A 12,636-nucleotide genomic window follows, 5' to 3' on the forward strand; every position below is an offset into this window, starting at 1 on the left:
TCGCGATAGTACAAAAGATCTACGAGAATTGATATGATACCGTATTATAACAAACATTAATTTGATAGTATGGTGGACATAAATGTACGCTAAGGAAACAAAAAATATTTTTTTTAAAGTTATGTAATTTGCGCAACCCACTTTAACCCACTTTTACCCTAAGTTAAGGGTGACTAGGCCTTAGTCAACCACGCTGGCCCAATGCCGTATGGTTGACTTCACACATATCTTTGAATTTCTATGTGAATTCAGATATGTGCAGGTTGCATCACGATGTTTTCCTTCACCGTAAGAACGTCGGATAAATGTACATATGTAAATCGAAAATCGAAAAACACATTGGTACATGGCGGAATTCAGATAATTCCTGCAGATTGCAAGTCAAGTGTCGAAACCCTTGAGTCACCGACGCTTAATACATTTATACATACAGTGATTGTTTTTTTTGAGCCCTTAATGGATGTAGTTTTAAGGTTATGTTTATTATTCAAACGTATGTGCCATGACTATCATCTTATGAGCCTCAATGTTTTACGTGCGTCACTTCCTCATTGAATACATGCATATAGAAAATGATATTTGAAACATCCAATAAAATTTCGACATATTATTCGTTTTAATTGTAAAGAAAAAATACTGATTATTTAATAAATAATTTATTACAATAACAATAATTATTTTACAAACTCAGATGTTATACATAAAGAAGGTACTTTGGTGCGGTTTGTTAAATAGAGATGTTAAAAATTCGTACAAAACTATAAAAACTATAACATTGTATAATTATGTATGTACATTATACGAACTATTTTGTTATTGCATATTCATTTCACGACTCCTCTTACAAAATCCGATCGAGCACGTACAAGATGGCCCTACGAATAGCCCTGTTGACGTAGTCCTGAAACAATGATAGAAATATTATTAGTTTTAGACATTGCTACAAAATTAGGTGTGAAAAAAAGATCTAATGCAAATTAATGTATTACCAATTTTATATATCAAATTCTGGTCAAAAATTTATATAAAACCTTTTACAATCGATTAAAGCCATATTACTATTAAAAAGTATGAAAAAATCAATATGAATAAACTTACAGAGTTGTCTTGAAGAAGGTTGGGGAGAGTGTTGCTGAGGAAGTTGTTGACGTAAGTAGACACGTCGTAACCGATGATGTTCACGTGAATGCCGGACTGGAAAATGTATTGAAATATTACAATATCACATTTTTAAAAATACCAAATCAAAAGACTAAGATATTTCAGTCTCCTCCAAGAGATCCGAGAATACCACATTTCTATATTTCATTTAACTGTCCATCTTCACAACAACTGTTAAAGACTTATTCTTCCCATTTCAAAATTTCTGAAGGTTACAATATATTTGAATTTTTACATCGAGAGGTATTAAATTATGTACCTCAATGCCGCCAAGACGAGCAGCGACAACAAGGTCGCTAATGGCGACGCTGTCTCCAGACACATCGACTACTACGTCACCGGTGATGCGGAAGTTCTTGACCGAGAGCCTAAAACAAGTTAAACATCATGATAATCAATTAGTTCACTTACTAAGAATTTTATGTCAAGTTTGCTTTAAATACCTTCCCGATGCCAGACCACTGCGGGGAGGACGGCCCAAGATTGAAACTTGTCCTTCTGCGAGACCTGTTAAGAAAGAGAATCCAGCTTACGAAGAGTTAAAATAAGGATAATCTAATACTTTATTTAGTAAACACTCCGAACAAAGAATTAGTGATAACAATCAGAGAATTTTAGTTAGTAGCTATAATTGTAATCAGCCTACTAAATTGTCTTAAATTGTTAGTAAGTAATAACAAATACACACCAAGAGAAGCGCTGATTTCAGGAATGCCAACGTCAAAGGTCAGCTTTTGTGTGATCAGAGAGAAGCCAATGTCGTTGACAACGATGTTGCTGGCACCAATCACGGACAGGTCGGTCACAGAGCCGCGAGCTGTGAATAATCTGGAGAAAGAAGAGAACGTCTTTGTATATAGTGTGGACAATTGAGATGAAATTCTAATGAAATTGTGAAAAGACGGAGTCAACTCACTCACTACAACTTTTTTCATTGTTAAAAAATTTCGTGAATTATGGCCACAGTCCGTCGGGTTTTTTTTTAATTAAGGTTAGGTTATCTATCTATACTACTGTCATTTCAGTGCAAAGGCTAGGGATGTACTAACTTACAGTAGAGACTTCGAATGAAAAAGCTTACCCAGCGATAGGAAATGAGTATTGGCCCTCAACGCGATCCATAACGTAAGGGTCTAATCCACGATTTTGTAGCCATTGGCTTGCACGTTCGACGATGTCAAGAACAACTTGCACTACGTCCCTCCTCGATTCCACATCTGGAATATAATATTTCAATGAAATACTATTTTTAACACATGCCATGAGTTTTCTTGTTGAAGTGCCTCTTGAGTTATGGAAGGTGGGCAGTCAGTTACGCATACTTTTCTCTCTCTCTTTGGCGAGGTTTAACAGTTGAGCGGCACTAGCAATTAAATGTTACGAGTGTTGACAGCCCTAGAATTCTATTTAAAATATAATATGCAAAATGTTCCGGCGTCTAAATGGTTTGTTAGAAACTGATATGGAATTAAATGGTCTTACAAAATTATATCAAATATATAAAAGTTGCTTTGTGACAGAGGGTATTGTATTTTGTATTGTTCTGTTGAAATCTTCTGGAGTAAATTGATTTTTAAGGGGTCCATTATTTATTTTTCATATGACGAATATTTTTACTCGAAGTACGAAAGCGAAGTATGAATGGACTTACCATAAGTTTGTGGCAAGGCGGTGGCGCTGGCCAGGGCCAAAAGGGCGACGAAAGCAAAAGTCTTCATGTTGTACCTTAAGGAAAAAATTAAAATATTAAAATCCAAAAAAATTCAAATTCTAAAAAAGTAGGAATAAAATATATCACAAAATTGAAATACTAAATCTGTTAATGAAAATCATTTCTTTAAAACATATTTTATGAAGTAATTCAATTTCCTTACCTTCCTTTTAGTAAGATTAATATCCAACTGCTGCAGCGACTATTTATATTCAAATTTTAATGGAAGATAACGTTGAATAATATGATAATGGAGCGTTTAATCAACGGTACGAAAGCTTTAAGACGGTCTTTATCAATGCAGATATTTGTATCTAAAATTTTAGACATCGAGACTTGTTTTCCTCTGTATTGAAAATTATATAATATAGCGAACCCGACAGACGTTGTCCTGTTTACACGTCTTTAATTTGAATAAATTAATATGAAGTTAATATTTGATGAAAATTGTGAATCTAAACCATTCCCAGATCCCCTTGAACACACACAAAAAATTTCATCAAAATCGGTCCAGTCGTTTGAGAGAAGTTCAGTGACATACACACTCACAGAAGAATTATATATATAAAGATAAACATTCTGTACGTTAAATTTAAACATATTCTACCATAAAAGTATCGGGAATAGACGTCTTTTACTTGGTGTTTTTAGATTGCACAAATGTAATGTTGTCGGTGTGCGCGACATCGCCGACAAGATGCAGGAGAGTAGGCTGCGATGGTATGATCATGTAAGGAGAAGGCCGCCAGACTACGTCGGTAATTTAGCACTACAACTTTCCCTCCCTGGTCACATCCAGAGGCAGACCCAAAACGAGATGGAAAAATGTAGTAATAAAAGACATGAGTGAGTGCCAAGCTTCAGAAGGAGATGTCATGGACAGAGCGAAGTGGAAGAGACGGATAGGGAAAGCTGACCCTTAATGAATACAGTTATGGTCAGTTTTATCATGTCAATTCTGTGTTGCAGTAAGCAAAAGTTTACTTTAACTATTGTGTTATAATCAGTGAAAATGTTCCAGAAGTTATACGGTGAACCAGAAATAACACAATAATTTATGTGCGTTCAAACGTTAAACCGATTGAGATGCACCGAAAGATTCGTATCGTCCAGGTAGGCCATTAACGTGTGCCACTGAAGTATTGAAAATGTGTAGAAAATCATCAGACCACTGTGTCCCCAATGAGAGGCTCGGAGCTAACCATCAGTTAGGGTTGCCAAGGCCATACTCAACCGCGCTGGCCCAGCACAGGTTGGTGGACTTTACACATATATTTGTATTTCTTCGCAGATATTTGAGGTGTCATCAATATGTTTATAGTAAGAAACGAAAATTATATTGGTACATGGTGGGATTCAAACCCAGGATCTGCATATTACAAGTCCAAGGGTTAATCCCCGACGCTCTGTGTAGAAAATAATCTGAAACTGAAAATCTTCTTTCAAGTTTGAGATAGATAGCCGTCTAACTTTCTGTGTCACACGACTCGATCTGATAACAATATCATTTGAACGGGGAATACACTCTCTCAGTCTCAGAAACACACGGTAAGCGAGTCAATAATGTTGGAAACAAGACGAACGATCTTCTTAGTCAGTACTGCCGACCCGGGATATTATTTCGCCCATATATCTGTGTCTGAAATCATTGTACGTTTGATTTAAGTGATACACCGTAAAAAAATTATGCTGAATGTAAATTGGGGTCAAAGGCACGAAAAAAGCTTTATTAGTTAAAATAATTTCCTTCTTTAGATTATTTCATTATCTTTAAAAAAATACATGCACTCTAGAAAGTTTTCGATTGATTATATTTGTTATCTAAATATATAGGTATGTACATATTATTTATGTAATCAGGTTAATCTAGGTATTATTCGCTGGGGATATAAATCTGTTGTTCTACAGATATGAAAATTAATTTTGTTACCAAGTTGTAGTGTATGCATAAACGTAGTGTTGTTTGTCTTGAGCGTACACGCCATAAGTACACACAGGAGAGGGGACGTCAGTCGATGTCAGACCTTTGAGCCGGCAACACGTGTCGGTACTGGAACGAGCCAAATATAGCGCAACGAATGCTACACAAGTGACCATGTATTTCATAACAATAAACCTTATCTTACTATCTAATTTGCGAAAATTTAAATGGATGGATGTTTGTCAGAAAATATCTCCGAAACGCCTTAACGGATCTTGATGAAATTTGGCACAGATGTAGATCATAGTATGGAAGAATACGTAGGCTACTTAGTATTTTAATACGGTGAGGACGGAGTCGTGGGCGACAGCTAGTTATTATTCCAAATGCGAAAGTAACTCTGTCCGTCGCTCTTTCACGCCAAAATTGCTAAACCGAATGAATAATATTTGGTACACAGATATGCACATACATTTTAATGCGAAAAGAGGCATGTACAGGGTTCCTAGGAAGCTTGAAACTTATTTTTAAACTGTTAATTTGATATAAATAAATCTCTAAATAAAGGCCTGGAAAGTGAGGTTACCGCGGTGAGCTCTGAAAGAAAATAATTAGGTCCTTTTTTTCTTTTCCATCCTTTAAGAGTAGGTTAGCAACGAAAATTGAATTCAACCTGGACGAAATGTAAGGCAATATAACTTCTGTCTGTACCCTCTCTATTTAAAGTAGGCAACGCATCGACAACTCGTTAAAGACTCCTGAGGCCATGGATCGTTTAGCTTTTTAGCGAAATCTAGTGGAAGCTTGTTTATTTATTAACTTTTAAAAACGTAAGGCACTATTACATAATAAATAGCTGTCGCCCACGACTCCATCAGCATGGTATTAATAATATAGTATTCGATGCGCAGACCGATTGAATATGCGTATAAAATTTCATAAAAATCGGTCAAGACGCTTCGAAAAATTATGGTAAATAATACTTTATTTTTTAATGTTTGAAATCTATATATATAAAAGAAAGTTGTGTTAGTTACACTATTTATAACTCAAGAACGGCTTACCGATATGGTTGAAAATTTGTTAGGAGGTAGCTTAGAGCCAGAAGACGGACATAGGATATTATTTATTCATTTTTTTTTCGAATTTATGCCTTGAAGTGCAGCTTTTTATTGAACATATCTATATATTAAGTTTTTTTATATATCCACGCGAACGGAGTCGCGGGCGCCAGCTAGTAATTAATAAAACAGAACAGTATCCTGATTGCATAATTTATCAGTAACAGCATTAATATAGAAAGATTAAAAAAAATTAATGTTACATTTTGATAAGTTTTCACGTTACATTATCAATTGCAGGCATCGTTATCAAGTTTTAGGTAAAGATTTCTATTTATAGTGCCTTTATCATTACCATACCAGTCGCGTAGGGTCGACATACCAGGTCACCAGGTTTTCGTTCACCAACTTGATCTATCGTATACATTCGTATATATATTTTGCAAACTTTATATTGTATATTGCATCGATATCTTACTAATATTGTAAATGCGAATGTTTAGCTGGATGTATGTGTTTGGACATAGTCTGGAGGAACGCACAGACTACTAATTCATTTTTTTATTCTCGCAGACGGATTCGCGGTTGACCGCTAGTATCTTATATAATCGCTTTATCTCACACATCCATGATATAAGTATAACTTTCAAGGGAATTAATTACAACATCATAACGCCCGTAAAACAAAGGGGTAGAGAGGTTTCCATTTGTCCCGATCCTGACACACCTTTCACGCTTCTTCTACATTTATACATCTACGCATACATACATGTCGGTTTCGGGTGCTATTAATACCGCCCATTTTGAGCATTTCATCAATCTGAACGGTAAAAGTCAGTGATCCCTCTCAGAGAAAACACCTGATACGCATCATGCGTCATGCATGCATCCCATACCTTTCCTAAACCCAATCTAAGCACCCCATATTTTTTTTTCTATTCCATTCATGACTCTTACAATCAATTCATTGGCATGCTTTTGTCACCTGGGATTGTTAAATATATAGGATTTGTTTATGTACTTTTGTGTGGAAATCAATTAATATTCCATTTAATCCAAATTGTTCGACAGAAAGTACTCATAGTTTACATTTGAATCTCTTTATCATGAAGCTATTTTTATACAAAATCGTATTATAGGGGTTTCACCTTTAACAACAGTCTTCAAAAATATGTAGTAGACCTTAGCAACTTGATCTGTTAATAAATAAATACATTTTCGAGTAAGTCTACCGTGGATTTTCACTGACTTGTACAGAAACATGTTTTTTTTTTTGAAGAATGCAAGAAACTTATTGTCCAGAGCGACAGCGTAAGCCAAAGATTAGATTTGATTTATAATATTACGTAATCACGCGAATAACACAAATTAAAATTAACATACTTTTAGGTCCTTCATTTCATTTGTTTAAATACTAACTGTCGACCGCGACTCCTACCGCAGGGAATTTAAACCAATAACATAATTAGCAGTGCATGTGTGTCAGAGTATGTTCTACAATTTTCATTGAGATGAATTGAGCCGTTCTGGTTCAGTTGATACCTTCTAGGAGCATCCATCCAAACTTTCGCATTTACAATATTACTGAGACAATGTTCCTAACATTTGAAGTATTGTTCTATATTACTGGACACCGAAGGTTCGTTACTTACTTACTCCGATGGCCCAGCGACCCAAAGTGGGTCTTGCCTCCGACACAAGAGATCGTCTTTTCTTTTGTCGGTTTAGTAATATTTTTTTTCTGTGGGTGAATTGTTAGTCCGGCAAACAACCCTCGTAATGTTGGAGGACCACACCAAGGTTCACAGAAAGATTCAACAATAAGGAATAATAAGGGAATAAAAAATGAAACTGTTTGAGAAAGTTTTATTAACACAGGTATAGTTTATACAATATTACTGTACAATTTACTCGATCATAACTTTACAAATTCATGTATTCATGTCTCCAGAAGGATTAATTGACTTAGAACAGACGACCCAGAACCCACAGGGCAATTCTGGCGACGAGACGGTTAACTTGTTCCTGAAAACATTAAATACAATGTAAAATCAACGAAATATTATCTATAGTGTAACCAGACATATAAAATCCCTCGCTATATTGTGGAACATATAGGTGTAGCTGAAGGGTAGTGGGTTGCTCTTGGCGCCTTCCATTGGACACCCCGAAACCCTCGCAATCTTACTTGAGGTTGGCCGCCGAAAACGTTTTAGTGAGTAGGAATCTCTCATAACCCTGTCTTTCCCCCACAAGGTGACGAAGTTATATTGCGAAGGTTTCCTCTTGATACAAAAAAAGGAAGATAAGCGGTGATAAGCTGTTCAAAGATAACTTACTGAATATTTCTCGAGGGCTGCTGGCAGGGTGACGTTGATCCAGTTGTTGATGCGGTCAGAGAGCTCCCACTCGTTAATACGGATGTTAAGGTCGGACTGGAATTATCAAAAGCAATAAGCATTACTCATCACCTGTCATTTTCTATTCCTCGCAATGTTTAATTACAAAATGCGATAAAGGATGAATAACAAAATATAGTTATATCCTTTTGTAGTTAATCCTCTTCATTGTCCATTTAAAGTAGACTCTTTGCTCGTTTGTCCACTTCATATAATATAACTGGTTATAAATTAGAAAAAATACGAATTATGAAAGAATACGTATTTCATCTGACATCTCAATTCACAATAGGTACGTTTAAGTTCTAGGCCTTCACAAAGAATACATAACCTTCGTATGCCAGGTAGGTAAAAAATATTAACCTTTGCATTCCATTGCCGTGATACTTGTATAAATTGGTTAATCCGTTTTTGCAACTTACTTGTAAACCACCAACGCTGAAGTCAAGTTCCAAGTCGTCGACCAGGTATCCGGTAAGGCCGAGCTGAGCTACGACAGCTACGCGGACGTCACTAACTGCCAAGCTAAAGGAAAATAAAACTACTATTATTAAAATCCATCATCATATTAACTGGGAAACTATCTGTGCCAATTTACACAGGTTGTGGAATTACGCTCTTTTGCGATCTTTTGTTGTAGATTTATATCTGTGCTAATAATAACATATGTCATGTAATTTGATGGCAACCGTTGCACAATTGTATGGTGTTATCAAATTAATTGACATCTTACTAATATTATGATTGCGAAAGTTTAGATGGATGTTTGTTGAAAGAAGAGAAGATATCTGATCAGAACTGCTTAATGGGTGTCAATGAAATTTGACATACAAATAGAAAATAATGTGGAAGAACACATAGGCTACTAATTATGTTTTTTTTAATACCGCACGGACGAAGTCGCGGGCTACAGCTAGTTATAAATAAAAGGTTGTAACATGCGAGTGTGCTCATTTGCAATACAGCGAGAAATTAAATATAAATTATATCGTTTAAATTGAGTATGAATGAATTGAAAAATTGTCATTTAAAATTTGTTATAAACTAACCTTCCACTGATTGCACCGGTGATGGTGCGGCTGAAGATTTTCACTTCGGCAGATCCACTGTCTGTTATAAAAAAAACTTTTAGTATAACTTATAGGTTTTGTAAACTTCAATTAATAGGAGAGAAAACAATCGCGAAGTTATCACACTCAATGAATTCAAAGTAAAATTCCGGCGATGTTGATGCTACTAAATACACAAATACAAAATATTACGACTTATAGTTTGTCTTTGTAGGGCAGTAGTAAAGCGTCATACAGATTCATTAAGGACCGTACCAACAGATGCTTCGACACCGGCGAGACGGAGTTCCACACGGAGCGTGCTACCGCTGAATGAGACATCGACGATTTCGATGTTACCGAATCCGGAAGCCTTAAAGTTCTCAACGGACGCAACAGCAGTGAATACTCTGTAAGAAAGATTTCAGATTTTTTTATGAACAACTCTACATTTAGTAGCTTATAAATGAAACGGGAGCTTCGGTGGCTCAGGGGTTAAAGTACTTGACTTGTAATCTACAGGTCCTGGCTTCGAATCCCGCCATGGACTAATGTGTTTTTGATTTCCGATTTACATATGTACATGTACCCGACGTTCTTACGGTGGAGGAAAACATCGTGATGCAACCTGTACAAAACTAGGAAGAAATTCAAAGATGTGTATGAAGTCAACCAACACGCACCGGGCCAGCGTTGACTATAGCCTAGTCACCCCTTAATTAGGATAGGCTCCGAGCCCCTCTGTGAGGACGTATAGTGAACTGATGATGATGACAATATAATGAAATGAAAGTAAACAATTTATAGTCTTGAAGGATGTTTACAAGAAGAATTGTGATCCTCCTGTATAAAGAAACGACGATATGAAATAAGATAATGATAAAGTATATGTATGGTAAAGAGATTTATTACGATGTAACTTACCCAGGAACGGGGAAAGTGTAGTCACCGGATGCGGATTCGACGACGTAAGGATCGGCCGCTGCGGCCAACTCGATCACTGCTTCCAACACGCCGCGGACAAGGTCGTCTATGATTCTGGGGTTCTTCAACTCTGAAATATTATTTAATTCAAATTAATTACTTATTTTTCATCTTAAAATATTAGATAAACTGTACGTTTCTGAGTCTAAAATCTCTGTATCTATATATCATCACTGTCATTATCATATCATCAGGAAATAAAATGTTTTAATCGGAGATTTTTGTTTCAGAAACTCACTATAAATAGCCTTTGTTTAAATTCAGTCTGTTCGCTGTATAACTGGCAACATGCAATCAAAATCATCTTCTATGTCGTAAGGATTTTTTTTTTCATTGTTATATTTGCTATAAACTATAGTCTTACCGGTGGTCTCGAATTCAGGCACCGCGCTGGCGCCCACCAGCATAACAACAAGAGCGAGAGCGATGGTCTTCATTGTGACGAGTCTATCAAACAAAATCAATTAAATTAAATTTAAAAATAAAATATTTAAAATTATTTATTAATTAATTGTAAATTAAAATTATTTAGTACTAATATAATATAAATAATACTTTTAAAACATTCTACATAATATTGAATCACTGTCATTAACGATAACAAAACTTACATTACTGTATAAGTTTAGTTGAAGTAAAATCAATTAAATTTATTCACACTTTTTAATAAAAGCAACAAAATAACGGCGTGTACTTACCTGAATTATTAATTAAATTGCGAGAATATCAAGAAATCCAACAATTTATACTAATCTAAAATATTAGATAGCATCAAAACTAATCGATCAATTACAATTCTGATCGCTTTTATCATTTTAAACTACGGCAAAAAATATTTTAGATATGTTACAAATATACAGTAATTTGATTATACTCACAAGTTTTTTTGAATAAATAGTGTCTATGGGTGTTAAAAAAAAGTTTTATCTAAGTAAAATATTAACAGTAGTTGATCCCAGCAACATCTGTTGCACGAATGGGCAGTCTCTACCAGCACAATACTACGACTTGTTTATACAAGACAGGCGTAATGTCAACAACTCCACGTTTTGCCTACGGGAGGTCTAAATTTAGTTTTCTTTACCACAGTTTTCGTATAAGGAAGAACATGTAGAAAAGACGGAAGAGAGATTTCCCCCTCCTAGACGCGGTAGTTGCCTCTCTTCCGTGGATTAAAGGGAGGCAACGCATTTGCAATTGCAGATATCTATGGGCAGTGGGAGCTTCCCTTTTCGGCGAATTCAAGTAGCCGCTTACTGATTTACCGTCTCAAATGAAAAAAACTGTTTATTTTAGTTTTGTAAAATGTATGAATTTAGACCCCAATTGCATAGGTTTATTGCAGTTACAAAACGATTACTTTGAAAAATCCTTAACTAATGAAGTCTATTTAGATCATCTGGATCATCATCATCACACATCACTATACATCCCCACCGAGGGTCTCGGAGTCTACCCTAAGTTAGTGGTGACTAGGCCCATAGTCAACCACGCTGGCGCAATGCGTGTCTGTTGACTTCACACATATCTTTTGAATTAAAACAAATGAAACTCGTTTAATATACAAGCATTTATTTTATAATTAAACACAAAATGCGAACATTCAATAATGCAATAATAGCCCTAATTTTTATTAATAAGTTTAAACATGGTTACTATTATAATTTTAAAAGATAAATTGTCTCAAAACAATATTGCATTATAGCATAGGCCATTGAAGATAAGAACTTCCTTTTAATTTAGGCCCAAACGTTGCTGATAAGCGGGTACAAAGCAAAAGATTTATTAGGTGCATATTAATTTTATAGTCACTTTAATTGTCAACGTCCAAATCTTCACTTTCTAAAATATTTTGGAATAATTTTTAGAATTCAATGATGTTTTTTGCCGGATTACGTATCTCAAAAACAAATCTCGTAAGTTTTTAATAAGGAATTAATTCATTCATAAATATTTAACAATTGTACAAAATATTTATGTCAATAGTTATTAAATTACGATAAACTACGTAATACCACAATTAATTTTACATGACGATGAATTTATTTTTTAATCAGCATTGACAACCCGTTATATAAATAACAAAATATACAGCGTGTCCCAAAAATTCAACGATAAAACTGTAATAGTGTACAGCCAGGTCGATAACTACACGGGGAAAAATACTATACTATATGTAATAACACACCAGTACAGTTTTATCGCTGAATTTTGGGACACGCTGTATAATATACATCTGAAACGAATCACATAAAATAAATATCAAATTAAAAAGTACATCGATAAACTATAAGCATTTGGCACTACAAATTGTTTCAATAAAAATAATACTTAACTTTAATAAAATGAA

General features: G+C 35.0%; 2 protein-coding genes across 2 annotated transcripts; both read right to left on the minus strand.

Annotated features, from left to right (window-relative positions):
- Nucleotides 1–813: 813 nt before the first annotated feature.
- LOC106114764 (uncharacterized) lies at nt 814–2,921 on the minus strand. Its single transcript, XM_013308083.1, has 7 exons — nt 2,813–2,921; nt 2,243–2,378; nt 1,850–1,989; nt 1,605–1,668; nt 1,421–1,529; nt 1,099–1,194; nt 814–901 (listed from the first exon to the last, which is right to left on the minus strand). Exons 1-7 carry the CDS (start codon nt 2,877–2,879, stop codon nt 842–844), a joined length of 672 nt encoding a protein of 223 aa, XP_013163537.1. The 5' UTR covers nt 2,880–2,921; the 3' UTR covers nt 814–841.
- Nucleotides 2,922–7,705: 4,784 nt separating this feature from the next.
- LOC106114693 (uncharacterized) lies at nt 7,706–10,758 on the minus strand. Its single transcript, XM_013307991.1, has 7 exons — nt 10,651–10,758; nt 10,227–10,356; nt 9,579–9,712; nt 9,303–9,363; nt 8,676–8,778; nt 8,194–8,289; nt 7,706–7,879 (listed from the first exon to the last, which is right to left on the minus strand). The coding sequence occupies exons 1-7, from the start codon at nt 10,721–10,723 to the stop codon at nt 7,820–7,822; spliced, it is 657 nt and encodes a 218-aa protein (XP_013163445.1). The 5' UTR covers nt 10,724–10,758; the 3' UTR covers nt 7,706–7,819.
- Between the last annotated feature and the right edge of the window lie 1,878 nt (nt 10,759–12,636).

This window comes from Papilio xuthus, unplaced genomic scaffold (assembly GCF_000836235.2).
Source record: "Papilio xuthus unplaced genomic scaffold, Pxut_1.1 DF828037.1, whole genome shotgun sequence".
Lineage (NCBI taxonomy): Eukaryota > Metazoa > Arthropoda > Insecta > Lepidoptera > Papilionidae > Papilio > Papilio xuthus.

Coding starts and splice junctions, on each gene's coding strand:
- LOC106114764 (XM_013308083.1), bottom strand. CDS start 2,879: ATGAAGACTTTTGCTTTCGTCGCCCTTTTGGCCCTGGCCAGCGCCACC. Junction 1,990..2,242: donor TACTCATTTCCTATCGCTGG/GTAAGCTTTTTC, acceptor TTCTTTCTCCAG/ATTATTCACAGCTCGCGGCT. Junction 902..1,098: donor ACCTTCTTCAAGACAACTCT/GTAAGTTTATTC, acceptor TCATTGTTTCAG/GACTACGTCAACAGGGCTAT.
- LOC106114693 (XM_013307991.1), bottom strand. CDS start 10,723: ATGAAGACCATCGCTCTCGCTCTTGTTGTTATGCTGGTGGGCGCCAGC. Junction 9,713..10,226: donor TACACTTTCCCCGTTCCTGG/GTAAGTTACATC, acceptor TCTTTCTTACAG/AGTATTCACTGCTGTTGCGT. Junction 7,880..8,193: donor CAGCCCTCGAGAAATATTCA/GTAAGTTATCTT, acceptor TAATGTTTTCAG/GAACAAGTTAACCGTCTCGT.